Source organism: Choloepus didactylus, chromosome 4, assembly GCF_015220235.1.
Source record: "Choloepus didactylus isolate mChoDid1 chromosome 4, mChoDid1.pri, whole genome shotgun sequence".
Lineage (NCBI taxonomy): Eukaryota > Metazoa > Chordata > Mammalia > Pilosa > Megalonychidae > Choloepus > Choloepus didactylus.
The window spans coordinates 130,414,249-130,432,440 of record NC_051310.1 but is presented as its reverse complement, the minus strand read 5'-3'; the positions used below and the strand labels follow the sequence as shown (position 1 = coordinate 130,432,440).

The 18,192-nt window shown below is 36.2% G+C and overlaps 2 protein-coding genes across 5 annotated transcripts in view; one reads left to right on the top strand and one right to left on the bottom strand.

The window, feature by feature from the left end:
* Positions 1 to 15,845, top strand: part of USP8 (ubiquitin specific peptidase 8) — a 118,308-nt gene extending 102,463 nt beyond the window's left edge. For all 3 annotated transcript variants that reach the window (XM_037833996.1, XM_037833997.1, XM_037833998.1), the window contains exons 15-20: positions 1,747 to 1,959; positions 10,916 to 11,126; positions 12,120 to 12,356; positions 13,061 to 13,203; positions 14,750 to 14,882; positions 15,042 to 15,845. In XM_037833996.1, the coding sequence (XP_037689924.1) occupies positions 1,747 to 1,959; positions 10,916 to 11,126; positions 12,120 to 12,356; positions 13,061 to 13,203; positions 14,750 to 14,882; positions 15,042 to 15,227 (1,123 nt within the window). In that variant the 3' untranslated portion in view covers positions 15,228 to 15,845. The remainder of the gene's footprint in view (positions 1 to 1,746; positions 1,960 to 10,915; positions 11,127 to 12,119; positions 12,357 to 13,060; positions 13,204 to 14,749; positions 14,883 to 15,041) is intronic.
* Positions 15,846 to 15,866: 21 nt separating this feature from the next.
* Positions 15,867 to 18,192, bottom strand: part of USP50 (ubiquitin specific peptidase 50) — a 42,911-nt gene continuing 40,585 nt past the window's right edge. The window contains exon 7 of one of the 2 annotated variants that reach the window (XM_037834008.1): positions 15,867 to 17,174. In XM_037834008.1, coding sequence (XP_037689936.1) covers positions 16,983 to 17,174 — 192 coding nt within the window. In that variant the 3' untranslated portion in view covers positions 15,867 to 16,982. The remainder of the gene's footprint in view (positions 17,175 to 18,192) is intronic. The other variant, XM_037834009.1, reaches the window with a different exon arrangement.

The following is an 18,192-nucleotide window of genomic DNA, read 5'->3' as shown; positions in this document are numbered from 1 at the left end:
AGAATAACCTATATTTTTAACTTCAACTCAAATTATGTTAGCATATTAATGTCAGGGAGTCAGAAATTTCTGTGGATGGCTATACCAGCCATTGTTATACCACATGAGAAAAAATAGAGAAAATGTCCTTTTTCTCTCAAGGGTATCTCTTAAATACGTGAGAGGATTATTGTAAGTATTAATGTACCTAAAAAAGTGTATACATATATTGTTATATTTTGAGGCAGCAACCATAGACTACCTAGAAGGTTTCAATAGACTTCCTGTAGTCCCCAAATCTCCCGTTGAAGATCATACTTTATAGAATTATTACATTTGCCTTGTTGCATTACTCATATTCCCAGCTTTTTTCCCCCAGCCCATAATGGGAGAGCAAAGGTACCATATAGTATTAAAATAACAAGCATTGTGTATCAGCCCCTAATCCTTGTTCTGTTCCTTTTTGTTTCATTGCATTTCTGCTATTCTGTTTGCAAGTAATGATCAATAGGTTTATTTACATTGCTCCAAGCAGTATTTCATTTAGTTGTATTCCAGCTTCATTCCCCATCCCTTTTAAATCCTCTAATGCTACTGGCTTATGACTTATAAGAATTATGATCATTTTCAAGTCTGCCTACCATTCTAATATTTACTTAGGAGTGGGAGAAGGAGATAGATAGAAGCATAAATAAATAGGTTTGTTTTTCCATTTATAATACACCCTCTCTTAATTGCTAAGGAATTCCAATTAAGCTTTTTAAAGCACTTTTGGTAACATATCCCAAGAAAGTACCTGCTATTTTTTCCTCCCAAGAACCTACCCTGCCAGGTGTAGAATTATTTTGAGGAGCTTTTTAAAAATTTTGTAAATCTAGTTACAGATTTTAGGACTAATTATAAAAACTGGTGAGATTTAATTCCTTCAGTCATCATTCTTATTAAACTTTGCCATTTTGGCAGGGTTTTAAAGAGTATCTCATTTGCAGTTCATATATTTTTATATATAGGACAGAAAAAGTGCATGAGTGCATGAACCTATTCATGTGTAAAGAAAAGCTGATTGAAATATAGTTTAGTGTATTCTCATTATTCCTTTATAGTGGTGGAGAAAAGCTAGGGATCAATAATAAAAGAAAAAAGATCTATCAATTAGGATTTTCCTTAATGACATAGCAGTTCTAGAAGTTTCACATATAAATCAAGTACACTAAATACCATAAGTGTAGGAGGCATTCTCTAGTCCATTGCTGTCCAATAAATCTTTCTGTGCTGATGGAAATGTTCTGAATCCATGCTGTCTACATGGTATATGGATAGTTTGAAATGTGGCTGGTATAACAGAAGAACTTAATTTAAAATTTTTAGCTTAAATTTAGCTTAATTTAAATTAAATATCTGGGTAATAGTACCCAAATAGCCCCTGCCTCCTTTGATATCTATTCCACAGTAATCATATTTTTTATATCTTGTTTTGCATTTTGGTTGAGTTCCGACATTTGGTAGTGCTAAACTTGCTGAGATCAGTTAGGGGATTTTGAGAAGCCATGGACCCACATAAGAGATTAAAAGTATTTGTTCCTTTGGAGGCTCGGAATGCAATCAGTGTTATCTAGATACTCACTAGACAGTGCCCTATAAGACTCAGTACCTTATGAGTTAACTTATTAACTGGACAGGTGCTAGAGTTGGCTGCCATTTGTAGTCTGAACCTTAATTTTAGATGCTCTTAATTTTAAAACATCATGTACATTTTTTCCTCCTCAGGCCAATGTGCTACCCTAAAGCTGAAATCTCAAGACTTTCTGCTTCTCAGATTCGGAACCTCAATCCTGTTTTTGGAGGATCTGGACCAGCTCTCACTGGACTTCGTAATTTAGGAAATACTTGTTACATGAACTCAGTATTGCAATGCCTATGCAATGCTCCACATTTGGCTGATTATTTCAATCGAAACTGTTACCAGGAAGATATTAACAGGTAAAGAAACGTCATGCTATTTGCAGCATAATTTTTTTTTTTAATTCAGTTTTATTGAAATATATTCACAAACCATACAGTCATCCATGGTATACAATCAACTGTTCACAGTATGATCATATAGTTATGCGTTCATCACCACAATCTCTTTCTGAACATTTTCCTTACATCAGAAAGAATCAGAATAAGAATAAAAAATAAAAGTGAAAAGAGAATACCCAAACCATCCCCCCATCCCACCTTATTTGTCATTTAGTTTTTACTCCCATTTTTCTACTGATCTTTTTTCAATTTTTTAACTTTGTTTATCAAAAAATTAAAAACAAACAGGCAAACAACAACCAAAAAAACCCCACAACATTTCAAACAAAGCAATGGATTAAGGAAAACAAATAACCTAAAATAACTACTTTGCTTCCAATATGTTCCTACCATACCCCAAGAAAATTAATAAACCATGTCCAAACAGAGGAGTAAGAAAAACAAATAATCTAAAATAACTACATTGCTTCCAACATGTTCCTACCATACCCCAAGAAAATTAACAACCCCTAAGAAAACAAAGGAATAAGAGAAAAAAAAAACCTAAAATAACTCTATTGCTTCCAACATGATCTTACTATATCCAAGAAAGTTTACAAACCATAATCATTCCTGAGCATTCCCATAACATTGAGATTACCATCCATAGTTTATCTGTTCTTAGATTATCATTCCCCCTCCACTAATTGGTATCTCTAGGTCCCCCACATTCTACAGTATAAAACATTGTACATTTTTCACAGAATTCACATTAGTGGTAACATACAATATCTCTCTTTTTGTGCCTGGCTTATTTTGCTCAGCATTATGTCTTTTTTTTTTTTTTTTTTAATCTTCATTTTCTTGAGATATATTCATATACCACGCAGTCATACAAAACAAATCGTACTTTCGATTGTTCACAGTACCATTACATAGTTGTACATTCATCACCCAAATCAATCCCTGACACCTTCATTAGCACACACACAAGAATAACAAGAATAATAATTAGAGTGAAAAAGAGCAATTGAAGTAAAAAAGAACACTGGGTACCTTTGTCTGTTTGTTTCCTTCCCCTATTTTTCTACTCATCCATCCATAAACTAGACAAAGTGGAGTGTGGTCCTTATGGCTTTCCCAATCCCCTTGTCACCCCTCATAAGCTACATTTTTATACAACTGTCTTCGAGATTCATGGGTTCTGGGTTGTAGTTTGATAGTTTCAGGGATCCACCACCAGCTACCCCAATTCTTCAGAACCTAAAAAGGGTTGTCTAAAGTGTGCGTAAGAGTGCCCACCAGAGTGACCACTCGGCTCCTTTTGGATTCTCTCTGCCACTGAAGCTTATTTCATTTCCTTTCACATCCCCCTTTTGGTCAAGAAGATGTTCTCCGTCCCACGATGCCAGGTCTACATCCCTCCCCGGGAGTCATATTCCACGTTGCCAGGGAGATTCACTCCCCTGGGTGTCTGATCCCACGTAGGGGGGAGGGCAGTGATTTCACCTTTCAAGTTGGCTTAGCTAGAGAGACAGGGCCACATCTGAGCAACAAAGAGGCATTCGGGAGGAGGCTCTTAGGCACAACCATAGGGAGGCCTAGCCTCTCCTTTGCAGCAACCGTCTTCCCAAGGGTAAAACCCGTGGTAGAGGGCTCAACCCATCAAACCACCAGTCCCCTATGTCTGTGGTCATGTTAGCAACCATGGAGGTGGGGTAGGCAAATACCCCTGCATTCTCCACAGGCTCCTCAAGGGAGCACTACATCTTTTTTTTTCCTTGTTTTTCTTTTTTTTTTTTTTTTTAACTTTCCCTTCTTTTTTAAATCAACTGTATGAAAAAAAAGTTAAAAAGAAAACAAACATACAATAAAAGAACATTTCAAAGAGACCATAACAAGGGAGTAAGAAAAAGACAACTAACCTAAGATAACTGCTTAACTTCCAACATGTTCCTACTTTACCCCAAGAAAGTTACATAATATAGCAACATTTCTGTGAACTTGCTCCTACTATATCCATCAGAAATTAACAGACCATAGTCATTCCTGGGCATCCCCAGAACGTTAAATAGCTTATCTGTTCTTCTTGGATTATTTTCCCCCTTCCTTAATTGCTCTCTATTGCTAGTTCCCCTACATTCTACATTATAAACCATTTGTTTTACATTTTTCAAAGTTCACATTAGTGGTAGCATATAATATTTCTCTTTTTGTGCCTGGCTTATTTCGCTCAGCATTATATCTTCAAGGTTCATCCATGTTGTCATATGTTTCACGAGATCGTTCCTTCTTACTGCCGTGTAGTATTCCATCGTGTGTATATACCACATTTTATTTATCCACTCATCTGTTGAAGGACATTTGGGTTGTTTCCATCTCTTGGCAATTGTGAATAATGCTGCTATGAACATTGGCATGCAGATATCTGTTCGTGTCACTGCTTTCCGATCTTCCGGGTATAACCCGAGAAGTGCAATCGCTGGATCGAATGGTAACTCTATATCTAGTTTTCTAAGGAACTGCCAGACTGACTTCCAGAGTGGCTGAACCATTATACAGTCCCACCAACAGTGAATAAGAGTTCCAATTTCTCCACATCCCCTCCAGCATTTGTAGTTTCCTGTTTGTTTAATGGCAGCCATTCTAACCGGTGTTAGATGGTATCTCATTGTGGTCTTAATTTGCATCTCTCTAATAGCTAGTGAAGCTGAACATTTTTTCATGTGTTTCTTGGCCATTTGTATTTCCTCTTCAGAGAACTGTCTTTTCATATCTTTTGCCCATTTTATAATTGGGCCGACTGTACTACTGTCATTGAGTTGTAGGATTTCTTTATATATGCAAGATATCAGTCTTTTGTCAGATACATGGTTTCCAAAAATTTTTTCCCATTGAGTTGGCTGCCTCTTTACCTTTTTGAGAAATTCTTTTGAGGTGCAGAAACTTCTAAGCTTGAGGAGTTCCCATGTATCTATTTTCTCTTTTGTTGCTTGTGCTTTGGGTGTAAAGTCTACTAAGTGGCCGCCTAATACAAGGTCTTGAAGATGTTTTCCTACATTATCTTCTAGGAGTTTTATGGTACTTTCTTTTATATTGAGATCTTTGGTCCATTTTGAGTTAATTTTTGTGTAGGGGGTGAGGTAGGGGTCCTCTTTCATTCTTTTGGATATGGATATCCAACTCTCCCAGCCCCATTTGTTGAAAAGACCATTATGACTCAGTTCAGTGACTTTGGGGGCCTTATCAAAGATCAGTCGGCCATAGATCTGAGGGTCTATCTCCGAATTCTCAATTCGATTCCATTGATCTATATGTCTATCTTTGTGCCAGTACCATGCTGTTTTGGCAACTGTGGCTTTATAATAAGCTTCAAAGTCAGGGAGTGTAAGTCCTCCCACTTCGTTTTTCTTTTTTAGAGTGTCTTTAGCAATTCGAGGCATCTTCCCTTTCCAAATAAATTTGATAACTAGCTTTTCCAAGTCTGCAAAGTAGGTTGTTGGAATTTTGATTGGGATTGCATTGAATCTGTAGATGACTTTGGGTAGAATTGACATCTTAATGACATTTAGTCTTCCTATCCATGAACATGGAATATTTTTCCATCTTTTAAGGTCCCCTTCTATTTCTTTTAGTAGAGTTATGTAGTTTTCTTTGTATAGGTCTTTTACATCTTTGGTTAAGTTTATTCCTAGGTACTTGATTTTTTTAGTTGCTATTGAAAATGGTATCTTTTTCTTGAGTGTCTCTTCAGTTTGTTCATTTCTAGCATATAGAAACATTACTGACTTATGTGCATTAACCTTGTATCCCGCTACTTTGCTAAATTTGTTTATTAGCTCTAGTAGCTGTATCGTCGATTTCTCAGGGTTTTCTAGATATAAGATCATATCATCTGCAAACAATGACAGTTTTACTTCTTCTTTTCCAATTTGGATGCCTTTTATTTCTTAGTCTTGCCGGATTGCCCTGGCTAGCACTTCCAGCACAATGTTGAATAACAGTGGTGATAGCGGGCATCCTTGTCTTGTTCCTGATCTTAGAGGGAAGGCTTTCAGTCTCTCTCCATTGAGTACTATGCTGGCTGTGGGTTTTTCATATATGCTCTTTATCATGTTGAGGAAGTTTCCTTCAATTCCTACCTTTTGAAGTGTTTTTATCAAAAAGGGATGTTGGATTTTGTCAAATGCTTTTTCAGCATCTATTGAGATGATCAATTGATTTTTCCCTTTTGACTTGTTAATGTGTTGTAATACATTGATTGATTTTCTTATGTTGAACCATCCTTGCATGCCTGGAATAAACCCCACTTGCTCATGGTGTATGATTTTTTTAATGTGTCTTTGGATTCGATTTGCAAGTATTTTGTTGAGGATTTTTGCATCTATATTCATTAGGGAGATTGGCCAGTAGTTTTCCTTTTTTGTAACATCTTTGCCTGGTTTTGGTATTAGATTGATGTTAGCTTCATAAAATGAGTTAGGTAGTGTTCCATTTTCTTCAATGTTTTGAAAGAGTTTGAGTAAGATTGGGGTCAGTTCTTTCTGGAAAGTTTGGTAGAATTCCCCTGTGAAGCCATCTGGCCCTGGGCATTTATTTGTGGGAAGATTTTTGATGACTGATTGGATCTCTTTGCTTGTGATGGGTTGGTTGAGGTCTTCTATTTCTTCTCTGGTCAGTCTAGGTTGTTCATATGTTTGCAGGAAATTGTCCATTTCCTCTACGTTATCCAGTTTGTTGCCATACAGTTGTTCATAGTATCCTCTTATAATTTTTTTAATTTCTTCAGGATCTGCAGTTATGTCACCTTTTTCATTCATTATTTTGTTTATATGGGTCTTCTCTCTTTTTGATTTTGTCATTCTAGCTAGGGGCTTGTCAATCTTGTTGATCTTCTCAAAGAACCAACTTTTGGTGATATTTATCCTCTCTATTGTTTTTTTGTTCTCTATGTCATTTATTTCTGCTTTAATCCTTGTTATTTCTTTTCTTGTACTTGGTTTAGGATTGGTTTGCTGTTCATTTTCTAGCTTCTTCAGTTGATCCATTAGTTCTTTGATTTTGGCTCTTTCTTCCTTTTTAATGTATGCGTTTAGTGCTATAAATTTCCCCCTTAGCACTGCTTTTGCTGCATCCCATAGGTTTTGGTATGTTGTGTTCTCATTTTCATTCGTCTCTATATATTTAGCAATTTCTCTTGCTATTTCTTCTTTAACCCACTGATTGTTTAGGAGTGTGTTGTTTAACCTCCAGGTATTTGTGAATTTTCTAAGTCTCTGATGGTTATTGACTTCTAATTGTATTCCATTGTGGTCAGAGAATGTGCTTTGAATAATTTCAGTCTTTTTAAATTTATTGAGGCTTGTTTTATGTCCCAGCATATGATCTATTCTGGAGAAAGTTCCGTAAGCACTAGAAAAGTATGTGTATCCTGGTGATTTGGGATGTAATGTCCTGTATATGTCTGTTAAATCTAATTCATTTATCAGATTGTTTAGGTTTTCAATTCCCTTATTGGTCTTCTGTCTGGTTGATCTATCTATAGGAGAGAGTGATGTGTTGAAGTCTCCCACAATTATTGTGGAAACATCAATTGCTTCCTTTAGTTTTGCCAGTGTTTCTCTCATGTATTTTGTGGCACCTTGATTGGGTGCATAGACATTTACGATTGTTATTTCTTCTTGCTGAATTGCCCCTTTTATTAGTACGTAGTGGCCTTCTTTGTCTCTCAAAACATCCCTGCATTTGAAGTCTATTTTATCTGAGATTAATATTGCTACACCTGCTTTCTTTTGGCTGTAGCTTGCATGAAATATTTTTTTCCATCCTTTCACTTTCAGTTTCTTTGTGTCCCTGTGTCCAAGATGAGTCTCTTGTATGCAACATATTGATGGTTCATTTTTTTTGATCCATTCTGCGAATCTATATCTTTTAATTGGGGAGTTTAATCCATTTACATTCAACGTTATAACCGTGAAGGCATTTCTTGAATCAGCCATCTTATCCTTTGGTTTATGTTTGTCTTATTTTTCCCCTTTGTCTATTAATATCCTTTATTATACCCATACCGAATCTCTTTAGTACTGAACCTTTCTCCAAGTCTCTCTGTCCTGTCTTTGTTTCTCTGTCTGTAGGGCTCCCTTTAGTATCTCCAGTAGGGCAGGTCTCTTATTAGCAAATTCTCTCAGCATTTGTTTGTCTGTGAAAAATTTAAGCTCTCCCTCAAATTTGAAGGAGAGCTTTGCTGGATAAAGTATTCTAGGTTGGGAATTTTTCTCACTCAGAATTTTAAATATATCGTGCCACTGCCTTCTCGCCTCCATGGTGGCTGCTGAGTAGTCACTACTTAGTCTTATGCTGTTTCCTTTGTATGTGGTGAATTGCTTTTCTCTTGCTGCTTTCAGAACTTGCTCCTTCTCTTCTGTGTTTGATAGTGTGATCAGTATATGTCTCGGAGTGGGTTTATTTGGATTTATTCTATTTGGAGTTCGCTGAGCATTTATGATTTGTGTATTTATGTTGTTTAGAAGATTTGGGAAGTTTTCCCCAACAATTTCTTTGAATACTCTTCCTAGACCTTTACCCTTTTCTTCCCCTTCTGGGACACCAATGAGTCTTATATTCGGACGTTTCATATTATCTATCATATCCCTGAGGTCCATTTTGATTTTTTCAATTTTTTTCCCCATTCTTTCTTTTATGCTTTCATTTTCCATTCTGTCATCTTCCAGGTCACTGATTCGTTGTTCAACTTCCTCTAGTCTTGTACTATGAGTGTCCAGAATCTTTTTAATTTGGTCAACAGTTTCTTTAATTTCCATAAGATCATCCATTTTTTTATTTAGTCTTGCAATGTCTTCTTTATGCTCTTCTAGGGTCTTCTTGATTTCCTTTATCTCCCGTACTATGGTCTCATTGTTCATCTTTAGTTCTTTGAGTAGCTGCTCTAGGTGCTGTGTCTCTTCTGGTCTTTTGATTTGGGTGCTTGGGCTTGGGTTATCCATATCATCTGGTTTTTTCATATGCTTAATAATTTTCTGTTGTTTTTGGCCTCGTGGCATTTGCTGAACTTGATAGGGTTCTTTTAGGATTTGTAGACCAATTGAAGTCCTTATCTCTAATTTATCAGATCTACAGCTTCATGGAGTACACTTTCTCTAACTAACCAGCAGGTGGCGTCCACGAGCCACCTGTTCTCCACAAGCCAGTTCTCCCCTGCTTAGCCTTTTTGGTGAGTGGGGGAGTGAGTCTTGTGGGGTCCAATTGGTGTACCAAGCTTGCGTGTGTAGTTGGTGTTGCCTGCCCTGTATATGGGGCGTGTTTCTGGCCAGTCAGGGAGGGGGGGGTGGCTCTAACAATCAAATCTCCCTGGTGATCCTAGAGTTTTAAAGCTGCTGCAATAGTCTAATCCTTCAGTTCAGTCCTGCCACAGTTTGTCTCTGCCGCTGACCCACAAGTCCTTGGTATTGGCGTATGGCTCCTGAGACTTGCAAGTGGGCCCCTCTTCCAGGCTGTGTACCCCGGGTCCTCTGTTGAGGGATGACTGTGCTATGTCACAGGTGAGTGCTGTCTCCCCAGGGCAGTTCTGGGCTGCTGGGCTGTGTAGGGAGGCTCCCAGTCTGCTGAAATGATGGCTGAATGGGGCTTTGTTAATTCACACTGCTCTACCTTCCCAACTCTGGGACAATCAGCTGAGGTTGCAGGGAAGGCTAATGTCCACGCCCAGTTTTGTGGTGTGTGCCTTTTATTTGAAGCACTTCCGTCACACTGAGTTGTCTGGGGCAGTTCTGGGCTATGGAGCTGGCGATGGGTAGGAGTGTTTCCTGTCCACCAGGATGATGGCTGTGAGCAGACACCCCCCTTTTCTTGGGAAGTTGTGGTGTTTAGTGAATTTTCTCAGCCACTGGATTATTGCGTTTTGTCTCAGAGCTCTCCTAGTTCTGCTCTTGACTTGACCTGCCCAAATAGTAAGTCTTTGAAGCTTTCTGTATTGGGCTTCTTAGAGTAATTGTTTTAGAAAAAGAAAAAAGGAAAACAAAACAAAACAAAACAAACAAAACAGGCCCTCCTCAGAGATCTAATGGGTTATTGAAATGCTAAGAGACAAAGCAACCAGGGCCATTAAGGAAAGGTCCACAGGGCAGAGAGATCAGCTTTTCTTCGGGATTTGCATATGCGCCTCAGGGCCCTTCCCCTTTCTATGTTTACCAGAACTCCAAAAATCCTCCGCTTTTATTTTGGAGTTTTTCGTGTTGTTTTTTTTCTATGCCTGTCTTCTCTCTGCTGGGCTGGCTGCTCTCAGATTCTCTGGTGTCTGGTCTCAGTCTACCTATGTTTGGAGTTTGGATCAGTAGAATGAGTTTCCGATAAGGGCTGCCACTGCAGTTCTCCCTTCTCCTTCCCGGAGCTGACAGCCCCTCCTCCCCCGCGACTGAGCCTGGCAGGGAGGGGTGCGGGTCCCCTGGCCGCAAAAACTTACAGATTTTGCTGATCTCAGCAGTTCCACGTTTTCATGAGTGTTGTATGAAGTATGCCCAAAGTCAGATTGCTCTGTGGTGTCCAGTCCACGCAGTTCTTGGCTTTCTACCTACTTTCCTGGAGGAGTAACTAAAGCATACAGCTCACCAGTCTGCCATCTTGCCCCGCCTGCAGCATAATATTAAGAGGATTATGTAACCACAGTAACTTAACCACCCAGCTCTAGAGAAATCAAATTAGGAAAGATTGAACTATCTTTACTCTTAAGAAAAATACAGAGAAAAGCCTTTTCTGATTAGTAAAGGACAGACAGGAAAGAAGCAGTGCAAGAAGGCAGAACCTCACTGTCATAAATTACAACCTATTAACGAATAGAAGGACACAGTGCAAGGCTGGCAACTAGAAGAAAGGAGGTTCCTTTATTGCTTTTTTTGTAACATTAATTTTATTTGCAAAGGTCAAATTTGTTGGGGCATAAAGGAGAAGTGGCAGAAGAATTTGGTATAATCATGAAAGCCCTCTGGACAGGACAGTACAGGTATATCAGTCCGAAAGACTTTAAAAGCACCATTGGGAAGATCAATGACCAGTTTGCAGGATATAGCCAGCAAGATTCACAAGAACTGCTTCTGTTCCTAATGGATGGGCTCCATGAAGACCTAAATAAAGTAAGAGTTTGACTTTTCTAAGTGCCAAAGGCTCTTTAGGGTTGCTCAATAGCACTATAATCTTTTTATAACAATATAAAATTATAGTGATTGTTAGTAGTGTTCAATGTTAGTTTATTCAAATCTAGTAACTGAGCTGAGACATGGTAGTGTAAAACAAATGTATTTCTTAGGAATAATATTTGAAAAGAAGTATATGCATTTTGTATTTACTTACTAAAACATCAACAGGTTGTATTACCTTATTGCTGAGAAATTTGCAAGTGTTAAAATAGTCGTTGGATATTTTCCATTTGTGACCCACATGTATATAAAAGTAAAATTGTAAACACATAACTTTAAAAAAATTGTTGTAGACAGCCTGAACATCTTTATTATAATTTATTGTGTTCATTTATTTGTTTACTCTTACACTGTTTTTCTAAAATAATAATTATTCCACATAGCCAAATGATGTGAAGAGTTTTTACTGAGGCATATATCTCTACATAAATGACCTTGCCATTTATATACTACAGCTCTTTAGCACTGAGTGGTTATCTCTCTTTCAGATACCTTTGGGAATACCATTTTTATTACTGTACATGTTATGTTTGTGTGTGTGTGTTCGTCTGAGTGTTTAAGAGGATATCTCCTTCTCTGAGGCAAGAACAAAGATGTTACATCTGTCTAGATGTAATTAATTCCCAGTTAAAATGTGGGATGTCTTCTGTTTTCAAACCAGACTTTCTTTTCAACTTTTTAAATAAAAATTTATGAAGAAATTTCAGCAGGTCATACTTTTTGGAAAAAGTGGTAGGAGTTTTGTTTGTTTTTTCTTTTGGGGTGCTAGAATTGTTTCTTCATAGCACTTAATAAGATCAGAACTCCTTTATGAGAACTACAATTGTTTATAAATATGCAAAGTTTTTTATTTAATTTTATTCTTTCGATTTCGTATTTAAATGTTGTCTTTGAGATACTAATATGGACTTTAAATAATCTTATTTCCAGGCTGATAATCGAAAGAGATATAAAGAAGAAAATAATGATCATCTTGATGACTTTAAAGCGGCAGAACTTGCTTGGCAAAAACACAAGCAGCTCAATGAATCTATTATCGTTGCACTTTTTCAGGGTCAATTTAAATCCACAGTACAGTGCCTCACATGTCACAAAAAGTCTAGGACATTTGAGGCCTTCATGTATTTGTCTCTGCCACTAGCATCGACAAGTAAATGTACATTACAAGTAAGTGTAAGATTGAGAGAAAATAATTCGTTGGATAAAAATGCTGTTTATATGCATGTAGAAATGTATACTTTATTCAGCAGTTCATCTATAAAAATCTTATAGGTAAAACTCACCCATAAATTTTTTTAAATTAGGCCTCTATAGATTAGAAAGAATTAGATATTTTTCTTTTTTCAGATTCCTTTCTAGTAAATATTCTTTTAGAGTTGGTAAATAATATGTTTTTCAAAGTTTGCATCTTTAAGATGTTTTAGAAGTTCATTTGGTAAATTGTAGGCTGAATTTCACCTTGGTCTCCTTTTTATAAGAGCTTGCTTTACATGGAGTATCAGATAAATATCCTGTTTCCCACATAGTAACAACATAATTTACATAGTTTTGCTGATACATTTAGTCTCTTCCAGATGTCATTTCCAGGAAGTCTTGCCTGATTCCTGAAGTCCAGATTCCGGGTCTTTCCCACATGCTCTCATGGCACAGTACTTCCCACCACAACAATACATAAAATGATCTGTTTTAATTGTCTGTTCACTTGTCTGCATTCCTCACTAAACCATAAACTGTGTGAGAACAGGAACCGTTCTGTTGTAGTTTACTGTTGTATCCCTAGAGCCTGGCAGAGTGATTTAGTGAATAGGTACACAATAATATTAAGCTGAAGAAAGGAATTAATGATTATCTGCTACTTGTTTTTCCCCCAGGATTGCCTTAGATTATTTTCCAAAGAAGAAAAACTCACAGACAACAACAGATTTTACTGCAGTCATTGCAGAACTCAACGGGATTCTCTAAAAAAGATAGAAATTTGGAAGTTGCCACCTGTGCTTTTGGTGCATCTGAAACGGTAAAAGGGACAAATTTTTCTACCTGTTAAATTGTGATGAAGGAATTCTAAGTTCTATGTAATTTAACATTTATTAAACTGCCTTCTAAGGATGCATAACAAAGAGGAAGGTTATCTTGCTATGTTGGCTCTAGGGAAATAAGGCAGGAACTGTGAGGGCTCTTTTATTTGTTTACCTTAGTGTTTTTGCAATACCAGAGCAAAATGACACCACTACGATTTCATGTAATTTCATGTAGTTCAGTTTTTAAAAATCATTGAAACTAAATAATTATTGCATTTCAAATATAAAAATTTTAAATCACTACAAAATATTAAGTGAAATATATAAAAACATCTGTTACACAGTATAATTCTAACATAAATTATTGGATGAAATTTAATATTCAAAATAAACTAAACCCAACAAAAAAGATTTAATCATGACCTGAAAATGAAATAGATGATTTTTTTTAAGAGTTTAATTTTAAAAATAGAATATGATGCCATTGTTGAGTGCAGACCTGGTTTTGTCTAGAATTTTCCAAATGATGAAAAAGATCTGGCCCCATAGCAATAGGAGGACTAATGGCAAGAGTTGTAAAACACGTCCCCAGTCTTTTGCTCTGATTCATCTTTGTGTAAGGTATTCATCATTGTGTAAGGTATCTTTGGAGTAATAACTTTTGGAGTAGATGTTTTGAAAACTCTTTTAAAGGAAGTTTTTTCTTTTTATTGACACCAGTAATTTTTATTTCAAAAAAGTTTTTATTTTTGTTTCATCTTGTATTGTTGGAGATTCTTAGGCAGTTAATTTTAATATTGACATGTTCAAATTCCTCACATAAAATGTTTTAACAAAAGTTTTGTTTTGCCAGTTGTCAGTGTCCTCTTCTTAAAGATTGTGAAGGTATGCATGCACATTCTATAAACAAGTATACATCTGTTAAAAATTGTAATACTGCATAGTATTCTTGGAGAATAGCTAAAAACATGAATGGCTCAAAACTAATAATTTAAAGAATGATTCTGAAATAACAGCATTGCAGTAACCAAAAACCAGCTTTTTTTGGTTTTTAAAAGGAGCAGAATATACCGGAATAGTAGAATGTCGTATTTTAAATGCTAGTCTACCTATCTGCAGTTTTTGGCTCTAGTTTCCCCAAGGTATGAACTTAAATTTAGAACAGCCCTCCTCAGTCTTTCCTCTGTGCCCTTGTGGTGATTAGCATTATAAACATGCAGGTTTTCAAGGAAATCTTCAGAACTTTTTACCTTAGTAGAAGACTTCAGTTGTAGCTGGCGAAACATTGAAGGGACCAGGGTTGTAGTCCTACCTCTGCCACTCTGGCTATTTGACCTATGCACCTCAGTTTCCTCATTTGTAAAATGGTAATGAAAGCAAATATCTTTGACCAGGTCCCTCCACTACTCTAATTCTGAGTCTTTGTATTTGAAATGGTTTTTATGGTCCTGGATAAAATTCCTGATTGTTAATCAGTACATAAGAGCTCATTCTTGTGTCTTTGGCCTGTCAGTATAAATGCTATAATATTTTTCTCTGCAGTTTCTCTTACGATGGAAGGTGGAAGCAAAAATTACAGACCTCTGTGGACTTTCCATTAGAAAATCTTGACTTGTCACAATATGTTATTGGTCCAAAGAACAATTTGAAAAAGTATAACTTGTTTTCTGTTTCAGTAAGTATCTTATTGGATTAAATACTTTTTTCAAAGCAAACTATAAAATCAAGTGTTTCAAGTAGTTTCTTATTCTTAGTAGAGTAAGAATAGCACAAAACTTTGAAATTTATTGAATAACAATTCAGTTTGTATTAATTTTCCATCTGTTTTACACAGAATCACTACGGAGGGCTGGATGGAGGCCACTACACTGCCTATTGTAAAAATGCAGCAAGACAGCGGTGGTTTAAGTTCGATGATCACGAAGTTTCTGATATCGCCGTTTCTTCTGTGAAATCATCAGCTGCTTACATCCTCTTTTATACTTCATTAGGACCACGAGCAACTGATGCAGCCATATAAGGAGAAGTAGGTAGTAAGCTTGTTGTCTTTGAAGAGGCATGGCAGCACAGCTCTTGAATTGCTTATAAAGATACTGGATAGCAATAGCTGGCCATTTAGAGGAATTCCGGGCAGTGGGAGCTGTGTTACTGCATATATTTTAGATGAGTGTTCTTATCAAAAAACCAACTAATAACATCTCACAAGTATTGCAGTAAGAATCCCTTACAGGTACCATTTATTTCAAAACAACTTTTTTAGTCTGCTCTAAAGTTAAAGTAATTATCTAGTTAAGCATTAACTAGACCATTATTCTACTGGTCTAAAAACCATTGTATCCTTTATTCTCCTTTTCACTGTAATGGCCTTTTCACATTTCTAAATCCTAGCTTGACCTACTCTGAATACTACAGAATGATTTAAAGCAGATAGGAATGTATGTGTATATATTTATTGCACACTTGCACATCAAATCGATGTACATAGTATAATATGTGGCCCTTTTGTGAAGCCTAGAACTCAGAGGATTGCTTTTCCTTTGCCTATTCTGAGTAACTGCAGTGCTTTCTTAGGGAAACTACAGGGCAAAGCTATTTTTCTGTTGACTTTGGGCTATATTTGTGCATTAAATCTTTATTCTAAAAAAAAATGGAAACTTTTCTTTAATTTTTTAAATGAGAATTTTATTTACACCTACATTAAAATCTTAATGATAAAAAATAATTTAAAAGCCTATAAGTGTTCTGTCTTTAATGTTACATTATTTTTTAATGTTTACTTGAATGTTACATTTAATGTTACAGTAAAAACATTGGTTTTCTACACAGACACACACACATACATTACATATACACACGCTATTGTGTTACATTGGACTTAAAATTTAGTTTATTTTATCCTATAGCATCAGGACTTAATTCCATTCTACCTTCAACTTGACAGTGGAACTGGAACTTTACATGACACTTACGGTTCTCAGAATTGGAAGTCAAAGTAAGATATAACAACTTAGTACTCAGACTCATTCTATCAGGAGTAGTAGAATTCTTAGGATTAAGGTAAAAAGGAATAGGAGCCAAGCATGATTGCAAAATGAACTGCATTATGAACCACTTTACAAAGTGGTGTATTAAAATGGATAGAGGAACATAGAATTTATTATGTACCTCAGGGGATGTTCCTATGATGAAGTCAATAAAAAACATTCCATGTGAAAATAAGATTCTAAAAGTGCTTCTGAAAGATATCACCATTAGTGAATCTCTGGAAGAAGACAAAAGGATGGGTTTTGAATTGTATAGCTGACAACTTCTCAGGTTCTACTATTAATTAGTCTAAGAGTCTTGTAGTTTCATGACTAAACTATTTTCTGGATTAAATATTTTCATTCTTAAATTAAATATTACATTCTTAAGCTCAGAGAACCATTTAAACAAAAATTATTTTGGTTTAGCCCCACAAAAAATCTTTGGAAAATAATTATAAGATCTTATGAAAGAAAATCCACCCCAATAAACATTGGATTTTGAAACCTGAACTCAGTGCATAATATGCACTGCTTTTAAGGCACGCTTCCACTTAGTATTGCATTATTTTCACTCTAAATTTGTCGGTGGGCCAGGAACCATCTTCTTTGATAAGACCTGCCCTATTATAAGAGGCTGCATAATATACCAGAAAGACTTAAAAGTTTTAGTGAAGCAAGAGTTTAATGACAAAGCAAAACTTAATTGCCAATTTCTGACTGTTCTGCAGTTTTCAGAAAACATTATTTTCCTAGCTCTTGTGTTTTTGTATAGGTATAGAAAAGGGCTGGCAGCTATAGAACAAGAGGTAGGCTGTCGCAGTTTGAACTGAAGTATCTGGAATCTTGCTGACTCGTGTGTCATCAAAGCTATACCAGGCCTGGGTAACTGAGTTCTTGCAGAAAGCAGTGTAGTGGCCATCATCCAGATCACCAAAGTGGTTCTATGGGAGGAAGGAACATCAGGCTTAGTATTCACATGCAAATGATCTAACTACTGGAAGAAAAAGGTTGGGCCAAGAAATACTTTCATAGTTGTCCCTTATACTAAATTAAAAGAAAATTATAATTTTGTTAAACTAACTCATCCTTACAGGCTAACTGCTGTAATGTTTTCCATTTCATTGGAATTGCTTATATATTATGCCTATTGTCTTTTTTATAGAATCTGTGAATGAACTAAGACAATATTTGGCAGCATGTTAACTAATATTTAGCAATTAATATTTACTGATTACTTATTGTACATAGACTTATACTAAGCATTAAAGGAAATTTTTACAAAGATAGTAAGTAATCTTATCTAAATGAACTTAAATTTAACATTGGAAAAAAGACATTTAGGCAAGTGCATTTTGTACAGCACAACAAATTAGTGGGTGCTATGCAGCAACAACCCCCTTAGTCACCTTGTGTTGAACATAGAACCTGTCTGATTCTCTTCATGTCTCTTATAACCCAGTAAAGGATTGTACAAAACAAAGGTGTTGGAGAACCTCACTTCCAGGAAAGGGGTATGGCATATAGCATAGAGTGACAAACCATGGCCCACAGGCCAAATTCAGCCCACCACCTGTTTTTGTATGGCCTGTGAGTTAAGAATGGTTTTAATATTTTTCTAAGGTTGAAAAATAAGATAAATTTTGTGACGTGAAAATTATATGAAATTCAAATGCCAGTGTCCATAATTTATTGAAGCAAAGCCACACTCATTCATTATGTTTTTTCAGTGGTGGCCTTCACTACAGTGGCAGAGTTAAGTAGTTGCAACAGAGACCATATGGCCTGCAAAGCCTAAAATATTTACAAATTTGCCAACTTCTGGTACAGAAGGAAGAAAATGGACTTTTGTAGTCAGTTTTGTGAACTCGGCTAATACATAGTGACCTTAGGGAAATTATTTAACCTCTCTGAACATTAATCCCCCATCTATTAAAAATGGGATAAGGAGAACTGGGGAAG